Consider the following 23,614-nt stretch of genomic DNA (forward strand, 5'->3'; position numbering starts at 1 on the left):
GTTCCTCTATACCCCATATTTCCTGGTAGTTAAATCTAAAGGACTGGTTGTACTCAGGAACATTCGAGAGGTATGCTTTGTATTTCTGATTGTATTGTACTCTATCAGGAAGTACATAATGATCAGCTGTCTGTGGATATGTGTGTATAAGACTGGTCAATGGGTTCAGTCCACTGAGTTCTTATGTAGTCAATTAAAAACTGGATTAAGATTGTACTTACCCCTGTTAAATGTCATCTTATTTGATTTAGCCCATCATTCCATCGTTTGGATCCCATGTCTGCTACCAAACATCTCCTCAGATTCACATCACATGAAAATATGATAAGCCTGTTAACTTTGTATTCATCCAAATCAACATAAAAATGTTGAACAGGATAGAGCTGAGGACAGAGCCCTGTGGCATGCTACTAAAGACTTTCCTCCAGACTGACATGGATCAAGCATTTTTTGGGTATGCTTACTCAACCAGTTCTGAATCCACTTAGTTATGCCAGAACACAATCCATAATTCTTCATATTCTTCACAGAAATATCATTAGAGAGAGACAGAAATGCAGTTAAGAGACATATGATTATAATTTAAGAAAGATAAGGGCTAGAGATAAAAATTTGGAAGCACTGTATCAGGTCTCACCTGACTCCGTCAGAATCTCCTGGGAGCTTGCTAGAATATATTCCCAGCTTCATCTCCTGGAGACCCTGATTCTGTAGTATGGAATGCGATGAGGAATCTGCTCTTGATAAGTCTCTAGAGGGGATTCAGATGCAGCTGGTCTGCTGGCTGGTGTTTGGGAACCACAGATCTATCGCTGGACTAGCTGGCGCTGAAAGAGTGGATATATTCCCCGGGGAGAACCTTTGTGGGGAGGGGTGCGGGCAAGGAAAACACTGAGGAATGCACATGGAAGAAAAGGAAGTGGAGCCAGCAGAGAGAGGAGACCTTGGAGGGGCAGTAGCAGATGGTGTCTCAGAGCCCTGGGACAGAAGGAGGGCTAGATGCTGCACAGAGGTCAGGCCAGTGCCTAACTAGAGGCCATGGCATTGATGACCAGGGAGAAGGCAGCACAGTGGAGGTGAAGACCCTGGAGCTGTATTTCTGTCATTCAAGGAAGTACTGGGTACTAGGTACTAGTATCAGAATGTAATTGTAAGAGTTTAGCAGCAAAAGGGAGGCAGTGGTGTCAATGGAAAGGCCTTTTTCAAGGAGGTAAGGGCGAGAGCATGCTTAAAAGCAGAGGAGAGGAGGCCGGTGGCAAGGGAAGGATTGAAGATGCCAGAGAGTGGAGGGACAGGAAGGAGGGGCCAGAGCAGGGAACTGATGGAGGCAGGGAGTGAACTGAGGGAAGCCGAGGCAGAAGTTGGAGAGTGAGGAGCCCTGTGAAGGAGCTGGGCCCCTGCATCCCCAGGAGAGAGGGGCACCTCTGGGTGAGTCTGCAGAGAGGGCAGATGGGAGGAGACTTGAAGGGGGCTCTTCACTCTGGCTCAGGAAAGCAGTAAAGGAAAGGGATCAGATTGGGGCCATGGGGCAGGACAAGATGACTTGGGACATGCGGGCATGACCACTGGGTAACAGAAAGGATGCCAAGCAGCCAAGGGCAGAGATGGAGACAGTCTAGGTGAGTGAGTAGTGGGCTTGGTTTTTATTAGAAAGAGTTGGAAAGAGCAGATGACAGGGGTGGTCCTAAACTGGGCACAGGTAGTTAGCTGCTGGACCAAGAGGGTTCAGGTTGTTAGGAGAGACAGTCATGATTTCCAGCCCGAGTCATGGTGGTGGATGTAGAAATGGTTGGCTGGAGAGTTCCAGCTGGACAGCGTCTGGAGTCGAAAAGAGGAGGCAGATGGGTCAGGCATATGGGCCAGGCTCAGATAAGAGGAGGTGCAAAGAAGGAAATGCCCCTTCGGTCTCACAGTAGCCCCAAGGGACAAGACACAGGGTCCCCTGCCGTTTGTTACTTTTGATCAGAGAGAACTGAGAGAGCAGTAGGAGAATAAGGAAAGCCAAATTTGGGGGAATTGGTTCTGGGATAAAGGAAAGTTCTCCCCTAGTGAACTGAGAATATAAAGTATGGCTGGGTCCCTATTGTATTTTTTCTTTTGTTTTTTAAGTCCATGGCTAGTTCTGGAAATAGTGGGTTGGCATGACCTACGGTGAACATGGGGCTGTGGCCTGGGGTTCCTGTGGGAGGCCAGGGCACCTGGCCTCATGGTAGGGTGGGGCTGTCATTGCCAGTACAAAGCAGCTGCAGCCGCCACTTCATCTCTGAGGATGCACAGGAGCGCCAGGACAAGGAGGTCTTCCAGCAGAACATGAAGCGGCGGCTAGAGACCTTTAAGTCCACCAAGCACAGCATCTGCTTCGCCAAAAGCAAGCCACGACCTCGCAAGGCTGGCCACAAGAAGGCACGTGCTTTTTCTGGGACTCCTTTTGGGGCTGCAGGTTGAGCTCCCAAGTGTTGGAGTCCAGTCTAGGGGGACCCCCTAGAGGGATAATCCTTAGCGATTTGGGGGTTGCAGCAGCTTGGGTTCCCCTTTGCATCTTCCTGGTGTCCCAGAAGGGGAAGGCAAGGACTTCAGAGGGAGTTCAGCCTCCTGACCATGTGGTCACCTGCTGGGAGACAGCAGGACAACCTACCAGAAGTGAAATGAGCAGGAGAAAGGCAGATTATTTGTTAGGGGGACTCTCTAAGCTCTTTATTCAGCCCAGGCTGATATACTGAGAGTCCTGGCTGGGGTATGTCAGAGTCTACACAACTTGCCGGAGGGTCCGAGGGGTGGGAGAACCACTGGGATTGACAAAGATTCCCTCCTCTACCGTATCAGGAAGACTTGCCTTACTGGTGACTCATCAGGTGACAGGGTTAGGTCTGGAGCTAGGGCCAGAGGCTGAGGGTTTTTTTCCTTGGTCCTCAGAAGGATGGCGTGGCTAACACTGAGGCTGCAAATGGGAAATCTCCTCGAGCCCTGGGTTTCCAGGACACAGGCAAGCAGGGAGTGGGGGTGGGACTGAGGATGGAATAAGGAGTGGAAGGGCAGGGGCCTATCTGCCAGAATCCTGAAGGACTTCCTCTGCCTGGCATTCAACGCCATGACGTGGGGCTCTTCCCCTCAGGGATTAGCTGGGTACTCTTGATTCAAAGCTGGACCTGTTCCAAGCAGTTATTATGCATCCGTGACAGGAGGCATCTGATAGTTTAACCACAGGTTGTGTGCCCTGAGGATTTGGGGAAGGTGTCCTAAAAGGGGAGCTTGGTCTGGAGACCTTGAAGGATGGGTGGACACTGGAGTTGAGTGTCCTTGTCTCTAAAACCAAGAGTTTGGACAAGCTACATACTGATGGGCCTTCCAGCTCCCGAGATTTTTACGCTTCCAGTTGATGATGGGATCTGTGGCTGAGAGAAGATGGGGGAGCTAGAAAGTGTGACTTCCCAAACTGGCTTCCTCTGAGGACCCAGCTTGTCCTGCTGCCTTCCTGGGCTCTGCAGCCCCACGTCCCTTCCTCTCAAGCCCCTAAACTCCATAGGCCAGTGCTGTAATAGCACAGGGCGAAGCAGGTGCCTCTGCCAACTGTGGGCTCTGCCTGGGTAGACAGGAGGTCCAGCCTAGGGTTGTGCAGTACCAAGAGGCAGCTGCTGGGCTGGCCACCCCCACTCCACTCTTATCCCTGTCTAGCTGCTGTGATCTTAACTGTGGAGTCTGAGGAGGAGGAGGAGAGCGACAGTTCAGAGACAGAGAAGGAGGACGACGAGGGGATCATCTTTGTGGCTCGGGCCACCAGCGAGGTTCTCCAAGAAGGCAAGGTCTCAGGTAATGGCTTCCTCCTGTCTAACTCCCTCTGGAGCAAACTGGAGCTGTGCAGTTAGCTTCCTCCACCTTCACTGACAGCCTCTTCTTTCTCCACACAATCCCTCTTCCCATCTGCTCATGTATTCACCAACCAGCATTTACTGAGCACTTCCTTTATGTCAGACATTGACATACACACCTGATTCAGCCCTCACAAAAACCCACATAGGGAAACTGCGTTCAGAGGGATTTGGGACTTGTCCAGCATCACACAGCAGAACCAGAATTTGAACCTGACCCAGCTGATTCCAGAGTCCACAGCCTTTTCACGGCCACACCACCTTCCTTTACGCTCTGACGAGAAACACAAGGTGATAAACAAACATAACATCAGGCTCTGCTGTGACCCATGCTCAGGTATGCCCCTGGTGGGCATGGCAGCCTAATCTGAGAGAGGTGCCTGAATTCATCAAAATAGCATTACTGTGGATAAAAAATATAAATGTCTCCATACATGGAGACCTAACTCACTCATAATACTTCCACTGCTAGTTGGCTCTAGCACCCTCGTATGGCTTTTAAAAAACATCTTACAGAAAATTTCAAAATATACAATAGATAGAATATCAAAATAAGCTCCCATCGATCCACCACCCAGCTTCACTAATTACCTATGCCTAACTAATCTTAATCTTTACCCTCGCTATGCCCCTCTCTTCACTGGGTTCTTTTGAAGCCAATCTCAAATATCATATCATTTTATCAATAAGTTTTTTACCATGCATCTCTAAAAGATAAAGAGCCTTCTTAAAAAACATAACCACAATACCATTATCATATCCAAAATCTGTTATCAGATATCCAGTGTTCAAATTTCCTTGTCTTAGTATCTTTTTTTATAGGTTTGTTCAAATAAAAATCCAGGTAAGACTCACACATGAGATTTGGTTGATAAGGCTCTTTTAACCTAAAGCAGTGCTTAAGAGCCTAGTGGTAGAATGACTTTGCACTCTAGGGGACTGTCTGGAGACATCTTGGGTTGTCACAGCTGGAGAGGTACCTGTGCATTGAGTGGACAGAGCCCAGGGATGCTGCTAAATATTCCACAATGCACAGGACAGCTCCCCTCCCCCTACAACGAAGTATCTGTTCTACCCTGTCAATAGGGTTGAGTTTGAAAAACCCTGATTTTGTACGTCCCCCAACCAAACCCCACCACATACTTTTTTTCTTGCACTTTATTTATTGAAATAACTTGGTTACTTTTCCCACAGGTTTTTCCTGTCTAGATTTTGCTGATTGCATCCCCAGAGTGTCTTTTTTTTGGGGGGGGTCTTTTTAGGGCCACACCTGAGGCATATGGAGGTTCCCAGGCTAGGGGTCCAATCAGAGCTATAGCTGCTGGCCAACACCACACCCACAGCAGTGCAGGATCCAAGCTGTGTCTGTGACCTACATCACAGCTCACGGCAACGCTGGATCCTTAACCCACTGAGTGAGGCCAGGGATTGAACCTGTGTCCTCATGGATACTAGTCAGATTCGTTTCTGCTGAGCCACGATGGGAACTCCTGCAGAGTGTCATTTAATATGTTATGCTGTCCTTTCTATTTCCTTTAACCAGTAATTAAATCTAGAACAGATTTGGTAAGTACACGTCATATGTGAAGTTCCTGAACCACATAAAAGAAGCATACACCACCTGGCTCTTTCTGTGAAGTTGACATTGATGACTGGCTTCACCTGTTGTTAGCCTGATCCATCTATTATCAAATTCCCTCAGCTTTTCATCTGATGGTCTTGGCAGCCACTGGTTATCACTGCCAGATCCAACATTTTATAAGGGGTTACACAACAGTGATATTCTACATCTATTTTTTTTGTCTGCCTTGGTTAGCAGGAATTCTATTAAAAAATTTTCCTTCATAAATTACTTAGTTGCTCTGAGATACAGTTTATATAAGGACCAATGGATAAATGTTTGAATTTTTCCTTTTATTCGTTTTCAGACCAATCAGTTTGCTAGCATTCTCCAAAGGTGAACACTGAAGCTTTTTGTAGTTTTAGCTTTTTGTAATTAAAATTTAATTCATTCCAGGTTTTTCTTAATTTTAATTTTTAATTTTTTTTTAGGGCCACACATGTGGCATATGGAAGTTCCCAGGCTAAAGGAAAATTAGAGCTGCAACTGTGACCTATACCACAGCTCACAGCAATGCTGGATCCTTAACCCACTGAGCGAGGCCAGGGATCAAACATGCATCCTCATGGATACTAGTCAGATTCGTTTCCGCTGAACCACAAGGGGGAACTCTCATTCTGGGTCATTTGAGAGATAGTTTTACTTTCTTTTCTATTTTTTAAATGATTTTTATTTTTTCCATTATAGTTGGTTGGTAGTTTTACTTTCAATCACAGCTTCAATACATTTCATAAAGTAGTCAGTCAAGTCAATGTAGACTTCATCAAGAAGACGACACATATTGAGCATGCATTATACCCAGCGGCTGGGTATTCTCAGCTCATGTCCCTTGTGTTCTGGCATCCCCTTCATGGCATAGCTTTAGCCTGATGTTAGGTCTTGTGAGCTCACACTCCTAGACTCTGTCCCACCCAAGGGCTGTGATAGAACTCAGGCAAGGAGTCCAGTGGCCGAGCCTCAAGATCCCCACCCCCACCTGCTGCCGTCTCACCCTGGGATGGGGCTTGGCAGGACGTGGTTTAAGACCAGTGCTGCAGTTTGGGTGAGGGCTGAGCCTAGATGGGTTTTTTTCCTGCCTTGCTCTTGCTTTCTCTTGTTTTTGTTATTTTCATTTGTTCAGGTATTTGTTGAGCAACTGCTACATGCCCAGCCCTGTGCTAGGTGCCAGGGATACCAGAGGGAGCAAAACCAGCTATGGAGCTTCCTCTGGGCAAGGCATACAGCAAATAATTGCACAAATGGATGCAACATGGCAACTACGGAATGAACTTATTTATGAAAGTCTGCTTATACTTGAAAAGGATTCCATTAGGTTGGTAATGAGTATGTGTGTACTCTCTGTCTCCAGGGAGCCTTGAAGTATGCCCAAGCCCACGCATCATCCCTCCCTCCCCAACCTGTGCAGAGAAGGAGCTACCCTGGAAGAGTGGGCAGGGGGACCTGGCAGTCTATGTTTCCTCAGAAACGACGAAGATTGTTCCTGTGGACATGCAGACAGGCTGGAACCAGAGCATCTCGTCCCTGGAGAGCTTGGCATCCCCGCCCTGTACCCAGGCCCCAACTATGAGCCGCCTGCCTCCCTATCCACTGGCTGCTGAAGAGCCCCGGGCCCCTCTCGACCTGCCTCCCGACCCTCGGCCTAGCTTTGCCTTTCCCCCAAGCTTGGCCAAGGCTGGCCGCTCTCGCAGTGAAAGCAGCGCTGACATCCCCCGGCAACAGGAGCTGCAGCCCCTCATGGGACACGAGGACCGCACCCATCTTAGCCCAGGCACTGCCAACTCCCACTGGTGCATCCAGTTCAGCAGAAGTGGCCGGCTGTAGCCCAGGGACTCAGGGAGAAGCAGGGGGCCAGCACTCTCACGTGAAGTCTTCTCTGCACAACGGGCAGAGGAGCCCACTCAGCTTGACATGGGGTTAGAGGGACCTGGAATGAAGAGGCAACTGGGCTCCCTTGGGGAAGGTCAGAAGGGTCTCCTGAGCTGGTCCTCACAGGGACCCTTTCCACCACCCTCTCCACCACCCTCCCTGCTCTTAACTCTTGCTACCGTCCCTTTCGGTAAGGCCCGTGTACTAGCACAAGACCCAGTCCAAAGCGTGTAAGGGGCTAGGCCCAGAGATGTGGGTAGCAGATGCCCCTTTCCCAGTGGGTCCTCCTGGGGTCACTCCAGGCAGCTGTTCTTGCCCCCAAAGCAAGGGCATCATTCCTCAGCTGACAGTGGCCTGCGTGCCCTCCACCCTTTCCCTAGCACCAGTTCAAGGACAGTGTCCTGGCAGCGCGGCTCCATGAGGAGCTGGTCCTCAGAGGGATTGGGATGGGAGGTGCAGCAGGCTTTGCTGCCCTGTTGGGTCAGCCACCCACAGCCTATTTGTTTAGGGCAGTGGGAATCTGTCTCCACCCCTTGCTTTACCTTCTCCCCTTGCTGCCAGCCAGTGGGGCAACAGTTCCTCCTTTTCCAGGACTATGGCCACAGGCCGGGGCCAAGCTTCAGATCAGGGCTGCTTCTTAGCTGGGGTCACTCTGGGGAATCTGCTGCTCTGCATCCAAGTGTGGATCTTTCAGATCCTTGGCTCTGGGTTTTCTGAGGAGGGGAGACAGTGACTTCAGGGTTCCCACACATCACCTCATTATTTCCTAAACAGCAAAGCAGCCAAGTATCCCAGGGCCACTACTCCATTGCTCTGGGGGCTGGGATGCCTGGCTGCAGAAGTAGGGAGGCTACTGAGTGGCTGGTGACTTTCCTGGGGTTAGCACCTGCCCTGTGTTTTGTACCTTCAGCCTAAGACACATTAAACATCTCTCAAATGGATGCATGTCCCCTGTCCATGTGTCTGGGGATTCTTGGGTGAGGGCATTGGGGCAACAAGGGCATCTGGTGAGAGAGATGGAAACTTCCAATCTGCCTGCCCCACAGCTTCAGGGACAGAGAGTGAAGCAGGGGTAGGAGATGAGGTTCTGGGAAGGACTGTTAGGCCCTATGGCCCTCTCTCCCTCCTCTCCCGGCATCTTCCCAATACATCACCTTACAGGAGGCCTGCAGTGGCAGTCCAGGGGATCGCTGTATGGGCAGGGTTACAGAACTGGGAGTCCACAAAATGGGAAAGACCTGCAGGGAAAGAGACCCCAAGGGTCAGGTGTCAACATGCCCAAGGATGCAGCCACCACACACTGGGACCGGATAACCCTCCCTTAAACACCTGGCGGCAGGTGTAGCACAAATGAACTGAAGTTTTCTGCACATGGCAGAAGGGACCAGAGTCTCAAGGGAACTGGTTCCCCTGAGTATTTCCAATACAAATTGGGGAGTGTGTCCTGAAATATCTAGGGATAGAAATTCTGATAAAGCAGACCCAGATTCAATTCCAACTGCACTGGAAGATTTTTAAAAACAGGGCCTTCTCAGAGTTCCCACTGTGGTGCAGCAGAAAAGAATCCGACTAGGAACCTTGAGGTTGTGGGTTTGATCCCTGGCCTCACTCACTGGGTTAAGGATCCTGCGTTGCCATGAGCTGTGGCTTAGGCTGCAGACACTGCTTGTATCCCGAGTTGCTGTGGCTGTGGTGTAGGCCGTCAGCTGTCGCTCCAATTGGACCCTAGCCTGGGAGCTTACATATGCTGTGGGTGCAGCCCTAAAAAGAAAAAAAAGAAAAAACAAAAACAAAAACAAACCAAAAAACCCAGGGAGTTCTCTTGTCATGCAGTGGGTTGAGGACCTGGCACTGTCACTACAGTGCATTGGGTCACTGCTGTGGCACAGGTTCGATTCCTGGCCCAGGACCTTTCCACATGATGCAGGAAAAAAAAAAAAAAAAAAAAAAAGTCTACCTTTATGAGAGCTAAAATACATACCATAAAATTCACCTATTTAAAACGTACAGTTCAGGAGTCTAGATCAAGATGGCGGAGGAGTAAGATGTAGTGTTCACCTTCTCCCACAAACACATAAAAAACCCAGCTATATGGAGAATGATTCACACAGAACATCTACTGAATACTGGCAGAAGATTTTTTTTTTTTTTTGTCTTTTTGCCTTTTTGAGGACCGCTCCTGCAGCATATGGAGGCTCCCAGGCTAGGGGTCCAATCGGAGCTGTAGCCACTGGCCTACGCCAGAGCCACAGCAACGCGGGATCCGAGCTGCGTCTGCAACCCACACCACAGGTCACGGCAACGCCGGATCCTCAACCCACTGAGCAAGGCCAGGGATCGAACCTGCAACCTCATGGTTCCTAGTCAGATTTGTTAACCACTGAGCCACGACGGGAACTCCCAGAAGATCTTAAATCTCCACAAAGGGCAAGAAACCCTCCACATCACTGGGTAGAACAAAAGGAAAAAAAAGAGAGAGAAGAAGAGGAATTAGGAAGGGACTAGCACTCCTGAGAAGGAGCTATGAAAGAGGAAAGGAACCCACCCCCTGGGAAACCTCCTGATGGGGAGATCAGCAGAGATGGAGGAATCTCAACACCTCAGAGAAAAGCGCAGCAGCTGGACCAAGGAGGGGAAATCAGAGAGAGAGCTGCACAGACAGTGGTACCACCTCCCAGGACACCACAGCCTGAGATACTCGAGCGGGGGCTGGGTGCTGAGATTCAGGCTTTGGAGGTCAGTTCCAGGGAGAGGACTGGGGTTGACTTTGTGGAGACAGCCTGAGGGGCTAGGAAGCAGTGTGCCAACAGCTGGGGAGTGGAGCTCCAGAGCTGAGGAAACCTGGGAGGAGGTCTGGGCACACAGGAGAAGCAAGGTGCCATTGTTGGGGAGGACAAGAAGAGAAGGGGCAGACCACCATAGGAGTATCTTTCTCTGAGTACCCACAGACTCTTGGAAGGTGGGGCTACAGGCAGCAAGGTGCCTCTTGCACAGGCTATAGGTGGCGGCGCCTTCCATGCAGGCTAAGTGTGACAGGGTGCCTCTTACATGGTTTACAAGTGGCAGGGGCAAACTCAGTTATCTCAAACTTCAAAGGTAGGTGTGGCCCACCACCACTAGGGGTCCTTGAACAGGCACCACCCACTGCCTCAGTCACCTCAGAGGTTGGCCCAGAGGAGGGCACTGCAACTGAGTACCAACCTTTGTTGCCCTCACTTCCCTGGGAACACACATGGCCTGCTGCTGCAAGTGCCAAACACTCCAGGCGCTGTCTCTACCTGTCTGAGGGTCACTGCCACTTCCTAGGACCCTGCAAGTAGGAGCAGCCTGTATCACCTTCCCATGGGTCCTTGCCACTGTCAAGGACCCAGAAACCAGGCACTAGCTACTAGCCCATATGCCACAGGTACGGCCCTAAAATAAATAAATAAATAAACAAAAATAAAATAAATAAATAAAATAAAATAAAAAAAGAAGAGGGCACAAGCATAAAATAAAAGGTAATCATCCAACAAAAAAGAGAGAAAGGAACAAAGGAGAAACATAGAATCAACTGAAAATAGGTTTAAAATAGCAATAAATACATATTTATCAGTAGTTACCTCAAATGTCAGTGGACTGAATGCTCCAATCAAAAGACACAGAGTGGCAGAATGGATTTAGAAACAAGAGTCTACAATATGCTGCCTATAAGAGACTCACCTTAAAGGCAAAGGACACATAAATTGAAAATGAGGTGATGGAAAAAGATATTTTATGCAAATGGAAAAGAAAGGAAAGCAGGAGTTGTAATACTCATATCAGACAAAATAGACTTTAAAACAAATGCCATAAAGAAAAACAAAGAAGGACACTATTTAATGATAAAATAATCAATTTAAGAAGATATTGCTTGTCAATATATATAACCCTAATATAGAGCACCCAAATATATACAACAAATGCTAACAGACATAAAAGGAGAAATTGAAAGGAATACAATAATAGTAGAAGACATTTATGAGAAACCCACAACCAGTATACTACTCAATGGAGAAAAGCTGAAAGTCTTCCCACTAAAATCTGGAACAAGACAAGGATGCCCACACTCACCACTTTTATTCAACATAGTACTGGAAGTCCCAGCCACAGAAATCAGACAAACAAAAGAAATAAAAGGTATCCAGAATTGGAAGCGAAGAGGTAAAAATGTCATTGAATGCAGATGACATGACACTATACAGAGAAAACCCTAAGGACTCCACACTAAAACTACTCACACGGATCAATGAATTCAGCCAGGTAGCAGGATACAAGATAAACATTCAGAAATTGGTTGCATTCCTCTATACTAATGAAATATTAGAAAAGTATATAAAAGTACAATGCCTTTAAAAATCACAACCCCAAAAATTAAATACCTAGGAATAAACCTGATCAAGGAGGTGAAAGACTTATATGCTGAGAACTATAATACATTAATCAAGGAAATTAAAGAAGATTCAAAGAAATGGAAAGATATTCCATGCTCCTGGACTGGAAGAATTAATATTGTTAAAATGGCCATACTACCCAAAGCAATCTACAGATTCAAGGCAATCCCTATCCAATTACCCATGATATTTTTCACAGAACTAGAACAAACAATCCAAAAATTTATACGGAACCATAAAAGACCCAGAATTGCCAAAGCAATCCTGAGAAACAAAAAACCAAGCAGGAGGCATAACTCTTCCAGATTTCAGACAGTATTACGAAGCTACAGTAATCAAGACAGTGTGGTACTGGTACAAAATAGACATACAGACCATTGTCAGAGAAATGCACATCAAAACTACAACTACTGGAGTTCCCGTCGTGGCGCAGTGGTTAACGAATCCGACTAGGAACCATGAGGTTGCGGGTTCGGTCCCTGCCCTTGCTCAGTGGGTTAACGATCCGGTGTTGCTGTGAGCTGTGGTGTAGGTTGCAGACGCGGCTCAGATCCTGCGTTGCTGTGGCTCTGGCGTAGGCCGGTGGCTACAGCTCCGATTCAACCCCTAGCCTGGGAACCTTCATATGCCGCTTGAGCGGCCCAAGAAATAGCAACAACAACAACAAAAAGACAAAAAAAAAACTACAACTACTCACACCAGTCAGAATGGCCATCATTAGTAAGCCTACAAATAAAATGCTGGAGAGGGCGTGGAGAAAGGGAACCCTCCTACACTGTTGGTGGGAATGGAAATTGGTACAACCACTATGGAAAACAGTATGGAGGTACCTCAGAAAACTAAATATAGAACTACCCTATGATCCAGCAATCCCACTCCTGGGCATATATCTGGACAAAACTTTCATTCAAAAAGATACATGTGTTGGGGGTGGGAGGTTGTGCTTGGGTTGTGGGATGGAAATCCTGTGAAATTGGATTGTGATGATCATTATACAACTACAGATGTGATTAAAAAAAAAAAAGATACATGCAGCCCTGGAGTTCCCACCATGACTCAGTGGTTAACGAAACCAACCAGGATCCATGAGGATGTGGGTTTGATCCCTGGCGTTGCTCAGTGGGTTAGGATCTGGCATTGCTGTGGCTGTGGTGTAGGCCAGCGGCTACAGTTCCAATTGGACCCCTACTATAGGAACTTCCATATGCCACAGGTGCGGCCCTAAAAAGACAAAAAAAAAAAAAAAAAGATACATGCACCCTTGTGTTCATTGTAGCACTATTTACAATAGCCAAGACATGGAACAACCTAAAGGTCTAACAACAGACGAATGGATTAAGAAGATATGGTACATTTACACAATGGAACACCAATCAGCCATACAAAAGAAAAAATAATGCCATTTGCAGCAACATGGATGGAACTAGAGATTCTCATACTAAGTGCAGTAAGTCAGGAAGAGAAAGACAAATACCATATGATATCACTTACATCTGGAATCTAACATATGGCACAAATGAACCTTCCTAAAGAGAAAACTTGGAGAACAGACTTGTGATTGCTGGGGGGTGAGGGGGAGTGGGACAGACTGGGAGTTTGGGATTAGCAGATGTAAACTACTGCATTAAGAGTGGATAAGCAGGAGTTCCCTTTGTGGCACAACAGAAACGAAAGGAATCCGACAAAAGAAAAAAAAAAAAGAGTGGATAAGCAATGAGATCCTGCTGCGTAGCACAAGGAACTATATCTAGTCACCTGTGATGGAATGTAACAGAGGATAATGTAAGAAAAAGAATGTATACATGCATATATATACATGTAAATATACACACATATGTATGACTGGGTCACTTTGCTGTACAGCAGAAATTGACAGAATATAAATAAACTATAACAGAAAAAATAAAAACCTAAAAAAAAGATCTTTCTATTGAGATTTGTGATATTAACAAAGATGATTTTTTAAATGTTATATAATGAAAATTTTCAATATTTGGAAGATCTACATAACTCAGCAAGTTAGTATTTTTCAAATGATGGATGCATGATATTACAAAATCATGCATGGGTAAAAGATTCATTTAAATGCAGGATGTACCAATGGATTTTAATATAACAGAGTACAAAAATTCATTGATATGGTTTCAGATTTCACATATAGCTAAACTTTGAGAAACTACCATTTGCTCAGTTTTCACATCATATCAAAGAATATTCACTGAAAAGGAACTATATCTGAGAGGCTCATTCACGTGAGTGAGAGTTCTGAGCCTTGCATTAGGTTCCCGCACTTGGGGCTCTGGCATTGGGAAGGGGAACCCCTGAAGGATTTGGCATTGAGGGCCAGTGTGGCTTATGCACAGGAGCTCCATGGCACTAGGGGAAACCGGGACTCCACTCCTTTTTCTTTTTCTTTTTTTTCCCCTTTTTTGGGCTGCATCCACAGCACATAGAAGGTCCCAGGCTAGGGGCCAAATTGGAACTGTAGCTGCTGGCTTACACCATGGCCATAGCAACATGGAATCTGAGTAATGTCTGCGACCTACACTACAGCTCATAGCAATGCCAGATCCTTAACCCACTGAGCGAACCCATGTCCTCATGGGTACCAGTCAGGTTCCTCACTGCCATGATGGGAACTCCGAGATTCCACTTTTGAAAGGTGCACACAGGCTTTCATGTGCACTTGGTCCCAGGGCAAAGCAGAGACTACAGGAATCTGGGTCAGACCTACCTGTGGTTCTTGAAGGATCTCCTGGGAAAACTGGGGTGACTGTGTTTCTTTGTGGGGGAAGGACACTGGAGGCAAAGTCTCGGGAATAAACATCAGTGTGAACTCCTCTAGAGTTTGTAAAAATCTGGCCCCAGCCATCAGGGCTAAGAAGCCCCAGGCCAAACAGCAAACAGGTGGGAACACAGCCCCACCCATGAGCAAAGAGGCTGCCTAAAGACCCTGGAGTACCCCCCCACTGCAGCTGCCTGTAATCTCACTCAGAGACAAAGGCCCACCCACCAGAGGGATACAAATCAGCACCACCTACCAGTGGGCAGGCACCAGTACCTCCCATCAGGAAGCCTGCAGCAAGCCACGTAACAACTTCAGCCAGACCTCAGAAGCAAGAGAGAATACAACCGTATTATGGGAAAAAGGAAACCTCACCAAAAATCTACACAAAATGAAAAGGCAGAGGGTTATGACTTGGATAAGGGAACAAGAAAAAAACCCCAAAGAAACAGCTAAGTGATCTGGAGATTACCAACCTCTATGAAAAATACTTTCATTGATGATATAGCAAAGATGATTTAAGATCCTGGAAATAAACTGGAGGCAAAGATTGATAAATTACAAGAAACACTGACCAAAGAAATAGAAGATTTAAAGCTTAAGCAAGGAAGGTACAAAATACATTAACTGAAATAAAAAATTCACTTCTAGGAACCAAGAGCAGAATACAGGAAGCAAAAGAACGAATAAGCGAGGTTGAAAAAAGACTGGTGGAAATCACTGACTTGCAACAGAAAAGAGAAAAAAAAATTGAAAAGAAATGAAGCCAGTCTAAGAGATTTCTTGGACAACGGTAAAGACACCAATATCCATATTACAGGGGTACCAGAATGAGAAGAGAGAAAGGGACAGAGAAAATATTTCAAGAGATAATAGCCAAAAACTTCCCTAACATGGGAAAGGGATCACTCATTCAAATCCAGGAAGCATGAGTACCAAATAAAATAAACCCAAGGAGGAACACTTTGAGACACATTTTAATTAAACTGATCAAAATTAAAGACAAAGAGAAATATCAAAAGCAGCTAGGGAACAGAAACAAATTATATACAAGGGAACCCCAAAAAGGTTATTGGCTGATTTTTCAGCAGAAACTCTGCAGGCCAGAAGGGAGTGGCACAATACATTTAAAGTGATGAAAGGAAAAAACCTTCAGCCAAGACTACTCTACTCAGCAAGGCTCTCATTCAGATTTGAAGGAAAAATTCAAAAGCTTTACAGACAAGCAAAAGCTAAGAGAATTAAGAACCATTAATCCAGTTTTACAACAAATACTAAAGGAATTTCTCTAGGTAGAAAGGAAAAGGCCACAATGAGAAACAAAAAATTTACAAGTGACACAGCTCACCAGTAAAGGCATACATATAGTAAAGGTAGGAAATCATCCACACACAAATATGCTACCACAACCAGAAATCATGAGGGGGGTACAAATGCAGGATACTGGAGATGTACTTGAAATTAAGAGACCAACAACTTAAAACAACCCTGTCTATATATAGCCTCCTATATCAAAACTTAATGGTAACTGCAAACTAAAAATCTACAATAGAAACACACACAAATAAGAAAAAGCAATCCAAACACAACACTGAGGATAGTCAACTGAACAACAAAAGAGAACACGAGAAGAAGGGAAGAAAAAGACCAACAAAAACAAATCCAAAACAATGAATAAAAATGGCAATAAGAACATACATATCAATAATTACCTTAAATGTAAATGGACTAAATGCCCCAGCCAAAAGACAGAGACCGGCTGAATGGATACAAAAATAAGACCCATTATATATGCTGTCTTCAAGAGACCCACTCCAGTTCTAGGGACACATGCAAATTGAAAGTGAGAGGACAGAAGAAAATATTCCATGCAAACGGTAATCAAAAGAAAGCTGGAGTATCGATACTCATATCAGACAAAATGAACCTTAAAATAAGGAATATTATAAGAAACAAAGAAGGACATTATACAATGATAAAAGGATCCATCCAATAAGATATAAAAATTGTAAATATATATGCACCCAACACTGGATCACCTCAATGTATAAGGCAACTGTTAACAACCTTAAAAGGAGAAACTGACAATAACACAATAATAGCAGGGGACACCCTACTTACAGCAATGGAAAGATCACTCAGACAGAAAAGCAACAAGAAAAACTTGAAGAGTTCCCGTCGTGGCGCAGTGGTTAATGAATCCGACTAGGAACCATGAGGTTTCGGGTTCAATCCCTGGCCTTGCTTAGTGGGTTGAGGATCTGGCATTGCTGTGAGCGTGGTGTAGGTCACAAACATGGCTTAGATCCCACAATGCTGTGGCTCTGGCATAGGCTGGAAGTTACAGATCCAATTAGACCCCTAGCCTGGGAACTTCCATGTGCCATGGGTGTGGCCCTAGAAAAGACCAAAAAAAAAAAAAAAAAAAAAAAAACCAACAAACAAAAGTCTAGGACCAGATGGCTTCACAGGCTAATTCAATAAAAAATTTACAGAAGAGGAGATCCCGTTGTGGTGCAATGGAAACAAATCTGACCAGGAAACATGAGGCTGCGGTTCAATCCCTGCCTCTCTCAGTGGGTTAAGGATCTGATGTTGCTGTGAGCTGTAGTGTAGGTCACAGACTTGGCTTGGATCTGGCGTTGCTGTGGCTGTGGTGTAGGCCAGCAGCTGCAGCTCTGATTTGACCCCTAGCCTGAGAACCTCCATATGCTGCAGGTGTGGCCCTAAAAATAAAATAAAAAAAATTAGAGAAGAAGTAACACCTATTCTTCTGAAACTATTCCAAGAAACTTCAGAGGAAGGAACACTCCAAAACTCATTCTATGAGACCACCATTGCCCTGATACCAAAACCAGACAAAGATACCACAAAAAAAAAAAAAAAAAAGAAAGAAAATTACAGGTCAATATCACTGATGAACATAGATTTTAAAAAAATCCTCAAAAAAATACTAGCAAACTGAATCTAGCAACACATTAAAAGGATTATACACCATGACCAAGTGGGATTTATCCCAGGGGTGCAAGGATTTTTCAATATCAAATCAATCAGTAGATACACCACATTAACAAATTGAAGAATAAAAACCGTATGATCCTCTCAATAGATGCAGACGAAACTTTTGACAAAATTCAACAGCCATTTCTAATAAAAACCCTCCAGAAAGTGGGCAGAGAGGGATTCTATCTAAACACACCCATTGGTAACAAACCCACAGCTAACATCATTCTCAATGGTGAAAAGCTGAAAGAATTCCCATTAAGATCAGGAACAAGACAGGGAAGTCCGTTCTTGCCACTACTATCCAACTTAGTTTTGGAAGTCCTAGCCATGGCAATCAGAGAACAGAAAGAAATAACAGGATCTAAATTGGAAAAAATAATTAAAACTATCATTGTTTGCAGATGGCATGATACTATACCTAGAAAATCCTAAAGATGCCACCAGAAAACTGTTAGAGCTCATCAATGAATTTGGTCAGGTTGCAGGATACAAAATTAATACACAGATATAAACTGCACTTCTATATACTAACAATGAAAGATCAGAAAGAAAAATTAGGAAAATGATCCCATTTACCATCACATCAAAAAGAATAAAATACCTAGGAATAAAACTACCTAAAGAGACAAAGGACCTGTACTCAGAAAACTGTAAGACGCTGATGAAAGAAATCAAAGATGACACAAACAGGAGTTCCCAGCATGGTGCAGCGGAAGTGAACCCAACTAGGAACCATGAGGTTGTGAGTTTGATCCCTGGCCTTGCTCAGCGGGTTAAGGATCGGTGTTGCCGTGATTTGTGGTGTAGGTCGCAGATGCAGCTTGGCTCTGGCGTAGGCCAGCAGCAACAGCTCCGATTAGACCCCTAGCCTGGGAACCTCCATATGCCAAGGGTGCGGCCCTACAAAGACAAAAGATAAAAAACAAAACCAAACAGAACACAAAGATGACACAAACAGATGGAAAGATATACCATGTTCTTGGACTGGAAGAATCAATACCTTCAAAACGACTATACTACCAAAGGCAATCTACAGATTCAATGGAATCCCTATCAAATTACCAATGGCCTTTTTCATAGAACTCGAACAAAATATTTTAAAGTCTGTTTGGAAGCACAAAAGACCCACAATAGCCAAAGCCGTCCTGAGAAAGAAAAATGGAGCTGGAGGAATCAGGCACCCAGACTTCAGACTCTACTACAAAGCCAGTGATAAGTTCCCAGGAGTCGGGGACAGACCCCCCCCCGCCCCAAGCCCCCTGAATGTGGCTGTTCACCTTGGAGACCTGCTACAGACATGGGTACGGCCCAGCACAAGATCTACACCCTTTCCAGAATGTGGATGCTCAAGCTGGGCAGCAAGCAGTTCCTGTTGTGGTGCAACGGAAACGAATCCAACTAGTATCCATGAGGATGTGGGTTCCATCCCTGACCTCACTCAGTGGGTTGGGGATCTGGCATTGCCATGAGCTATGGTGTAGGTCACAGATGTGGCTTGGATCCCAAGTTGCTGTGGCACAGGCTGGCAACTGCAGCTTCCATTTGACCCCTAGCCTGGGAACTTTCATATACCGCAGGCACAGCCCTGAAAAGCAAAAACAAACAAACATAAAACAAAAACAAGAACAAAAAAAAGCCAATCAAGTTGGGCAGCAAGAAACAATGGCCTGTAGATTCACTTGCAAAGATTTTCTCCCATTCTGTGGGTTGTCTTTTCATTTTGTTTATGGTTTCCTTTGCTGTGCAAAAACTTTTAAGTTTGATTATGTTCCATTTGTTTATTTTTGTTTTTACTGCCATGACTCTAAGAGATAGATCTGAGAAGATGTTGCTGTTTATGTCAGAGAGTGTTTGGCCTATGTTTTCCTCTAAGAGTTTTATAGTGCCTGGTCTTATATCTAGGTCTTTAATCCATGTTGAGTTTATTTTTGTGTATGGTGTTAGGGAGTGATCTAATCTCATTCTTTTCCATGTGGCTGTCCAGTTTTCCCAGCACCACTTATTGAACAAGCTCTCCTTTCTCCATTGTATATTCTTGCCTCCTTTGTCATAGATGAGTTGGCTGTAAGTGCGTGGGTTTAATTCTGGGCTTTCTGTCCTGTTCCACTGATCTATATTTCCGTGTTTGTGCCAGTACCATGCAGTTTTGATGACTATTGCTTTGTAGTATAGTCTGAAGTCCGGGAGCCTGATTCCTGCAGCTCCATTTTTCTTTTTCAGGATGTCTCTGGCTATTCTGGGTCTTTTGTGCTTCCAAACAAACTTTAAAATATTTTGTTCGAGTTCTGTGAAAACTGTCCTTGGTAATTTGATAGGGATTGCACTGAATCTGTAGATTGCCTTAGGTAGTATAGTCATTTTGATAATATTAACTCTTCCAATTCACAAGCATGGTATATCTTTCCATCTGTGTCATCTTTGATATCTTTCCAGAAAATCTTTGCAAGTGAATCAACTGACAATGGATTAATCTCCTAAATTTATAAACAACTTCTGCAGCTCCATACCAAAAAAACAAACAACCCATAAAAAAATGGGCAGAAGATCTAAACAGACAGTTCTCCAAAGAAGACATACAGGTGGCCGAGAAACACATGAAAAGATGTTCAACATCACTCATTATGAGAGAAATGCACATCAAAACCATGATGAGGTACCACCTTACACCAGCCAGAATGGCCATCATCCAAAAGTGTACAAACAATAAGTGCTGGAGACAGTGTGGAGAAAAAGGAACCCTAGCACACTGTTGGTGGAATTGTAAATTGGTGCAACCACTGTGGAAAACAGTACAGAGATTCCTCAGAAAACTAAAAACAGAACTACCATTTGATCCAGCAATCCCACTCTTGCGCATCTATCCGGAGAAAAACATGACTCGCAAAGACACATGTACTCCGATGTTCATTGCAGCACTCCTTGCAATAGCCAAGACATGGAAACAACCTAACTGTCCATCGACAGAGGAGTGGATCAAGAAGATGTGGTACATTTACACAATGGAATATTACTCAGCCATTAAAAAGAACGAAATACCAGCATTTTTAGCAACATGGATGGACCTAGAAATTATCATGCTACGTGAAGTCAGCCATACAATGAGACACCAACATCCAATGCTTTCACTGACATGTGGAATCCGAAAAAAGGACAGACTGAACTTCTTTGCAGAACAGATGCTGACTCACAGACATTGAAAAACTTATGGTCTCTGGAGGAGACCGTTTGGGGGTGGGGGGATGTGCTTGGGTTGTGGGATGGAAATCCTGTGAAATTGGACTGTGATGATCATTATACAACTACAGATGTGATAAATTCATTTGAGTAATAATTAAAAAATGAAACAATGGCCGGTGAAAACAACTGCCTGCATGGATTAACCACCAAAGATTAACTGTCCTCTGTCATGGGATCCAGCCACCTACGCACCCCTCCTCCTTCTCCATTGTTCCCATCAGCCACAGATTCCCATCACAGATCCTTTATAAGCTTAGCACCTTCTCACGGTCAGGGGTGGCTCCATCTTTAGCTCAGCCCACCCCTTTCTGATGCCTTAATAAACCTTTCTTCCTTTACCAACTTGGCCTTGTGCATTTCTCCCTCAACAAACAGTCATCAAAACAGTATGATCCTGGCACAAAAACAAGAACTATAGATCAGTGGGACAGGATAGAAAGCCCATAATTAAACCCACACACCTATAGTCAACTAATCTATGACAAAGGAGGCAAGAATATACAATGGAGAAAAGACAGTCCCTTCAATAAGTGGTCCTGGGAAAACTGGACAGCTATATATTAAAAAAATGAAACTAGAAAACTCCCTAAACCACACACAAACATAAACTCGAAACAGATTAAAGACTTGAATATAAGACTGCATACTATAAAACTCTCAGAGGAAAACATAAGCTGAACACTCTCTGACATAAACCTCAGAAATGTCTTCTCAGATCCACCTCCTAGAACAATGACAATAACAACAAAAATAAACAAATAGGATCTAGTTAAACTTAAAAGTTTTTGCACAGCAAAGGAAACCCTAAACGAAACGGAAAGACAAAACGAAACGCACAGAATGGGAGAAAATTATTTGCAAATGAAGTGACTGACAAGGGATTAATCTCCAAAGTATATAAACATCTCCTGCAACTCCATACCAAAAAATAAATGAATAAATAAACAAATAACTCGATCAAAAAATGGGCAGAAGATCTAAACAGACAATTCTCGGAGTTCCTGTTGTGCGGCAGTGGAAACAAATCCGACTAGGAACCATGAGGTTACAGGTTCAATCCCTGGCCTTGCTCAGTGGGTTAAAGATCCAGCGTTGCTGCAAGCTGCAGTGTAGGTCACAGACTTGGCTGGGATCCTGAGTTGCTGTGGCTGTGGCTGGCAGCTGTAGCTCTGATTCGACTCCTAGCCTAGGAACCTCCACATGCTGCTAGTGTGGCCCTAAAAAGCAAAAATAAATAAATTAAAAAAAATAAACAGACTCTTCTCCAAATAAGACATACAGATGGCCAAAAAAGAAAAGATTTTCAACATCACTGATTATTAGAGAAATGCAAATCAAAGCTACCAGGAGGTACCACCTTACACTAGCCAGAATAGCCATCATCAAAAAGTCTACAAACAATAAATGCTAGAGAGGATGTGGAGAAAAGGCAGTCCTCTTACATTGCTGGTGGGAATGTAAGTGCAACCACTATGGAAAAAAGTATGGAGACTCATCAAAAAACTAAAAATAGAATTACCATTAAGCCAGTAATCCCACTTCTTCAGCATCTATCTGAAGAAAAACATGGTTTGAAAAGATACATGTACCCCTATGTTCACTGCAGCACTATATACAATAGCCAAGACATGGAAGCAACTTAAATGTCCATCAACAGAGAGGAGTGGATAAAGAAGATGGGGTACATATACACAATGGAATATTATACAGCCATAAAGAGGAATGAAATAATAACACTTGCAGCAACATGGATTGTTGAGACCATTGAAACTGCTGAAGGATGCAGTAAACAAATTTGGCACATGTGCAAAACCACAACCACTAAGAGATAGCTTTATCATTAACTGCACCTGATTTTGCTCATTAACCTACATAACCTTCCCTATTAAAAGGCATGTGGGCTAAAACCTAGGTGGCCTTTGTTCTGTGGAACAGAGTGCTTCCTGGTCCCCCACCTTTCTAGATGTAAAAGAGTCTTGTGCGCTTTGTTATGCCGTACTGTCCCTCTTCCAAGATCTCCCATTGCCCTGCAGCACTGTACGTGGCAATGGATGGACCTAGAAATAATCATGCTAACTGAAGTTAGAGTGAGACACAATCATCATATACTATCACATATGCAAAATCTAAAAAAAAATGATACAATGAACTTCTTTGCAGAACAGAAACTGACTCAGACTTTGAGAAACTTATGGTTACCAAAGGGGATGGGGGGATGGGCTGGGGGTTTGGGTTGGAAATGCTGAAAAATTAGGTTGTAGTGACGGTTGTACAACTATAAATATTATAAAATTCCATGAGTTAAAAAAATAAAATGTACAGTTCAGTGCTTTTTAATATATTCAGAGTTGTGCAGCACTCACGACAATCTAAGTTTACAACATTTTCATCACCCCCCTCCAAAGAAAACTCCTCACCCTCTGCCTAGCCCTAGGTAATTACCAACCTGTTTCTTTTTTTTTTTTCTTGGTCTTTTTTGGTCTCACCAAGGCATATGGAAGTTCCCAGGCCAGGCATGAGATCAGATCCAAGCCACAGTTTCGACCTACACGACAGCTGTGGCAATGCCTGATCCTCCAATCCACCGTGTTGGGCCAGGGATATGTCCCAGCACTACAGAGATGCCACCGATCCCACTGTGCCCCAGTGGAAGCTCCGACAACCTGTTTTCTATCCTCACAGATCTGACGAACTTAACATACTGCAAAAGTTACTAATTTTAATCAATAAACATTTTTTTTGTACATTATGCCTGGGGAAGGTGTGAAAAGGAAGAGTGACTTAGGCTTTGCCTTCACATTGCTTATGGTTGGCAGTGATG

General features: G+C 44.6%; 1 protein-coding gene and 1 long non-coding RNA gene across 10 annotated transcripts in view; one reads left to right on the forward strand and one right to left on the reverse strand.

Annotated features, from left to right (window-relative positions):
• The window catches only part of SLC9A5 (solute carrier family 9 member A5), a 20,914-nt gene extending 12,620 nt beyond the window's left edge, over window positions 1–8,294 (forward strand). For 2 of the 9 annotated variants that reach the window (XM_021094081.1, XM_021094079.1), the window contains 4 exons: window positions 2,241–2,403; window positions 2,914–2,983; window positions 3,673–3,807; window positions 6,836–8,294. In XM_021094081.1, the coding sequence (XP_020949740.1) occupies window positions 2,241–2,403; window positions 2,914–2,983; window positions 3,673–3,807; window positions 6,836–7,308 (841 nt within the window). In that variant the 3' untranslated portion in view covers window positions 7,309–8,294. Of the gene's footprint in view, window positions 1–251; window positions 455–2,233; window positions 2,404–2,913; window positions 3,808–6,835 lie in introns of those variants that run through there. The other 7 variants (XR_002344559.1, XR_002344562.1, XR_002344561.1 and 4 more) reach the window with 6 other exon arrangements.
• Window positions 7,979–23,614, reverse strand: part of LOC106510494 — a 19,257-nt gene continuing 3,621 nt past the window's right edge. The window contains exons 2-3 of the long non-coding RNA XR_002344573.1: window positions 8,508–8,591; window positions 7,979–8,066 (exon numbers count right to left, since the gene is read on the reverse strand). This is a non-coding gene — a long non-coding RNA (uncharacterized LOC106510494). The remainder of the gene's footprint in view (window positions 8,067–8,507; window positions 8,592–23,614) is intronic.

This window comes from Sus scrofa, chromosome 6 (assembly GCF_000003025.6).
Source record: "Sus scrofa isolate TJ Tabasco breed Duroc chromosome 6, Sscrofa11.1, whole genome shotgun sequence".
NCBI classification, from domain to species: domain Eukaryota; kingdom Metazoa; phylum Chordata; class Mammalia; order Artiodactyla; family Suidae; genus Sus; species Sus scrofa.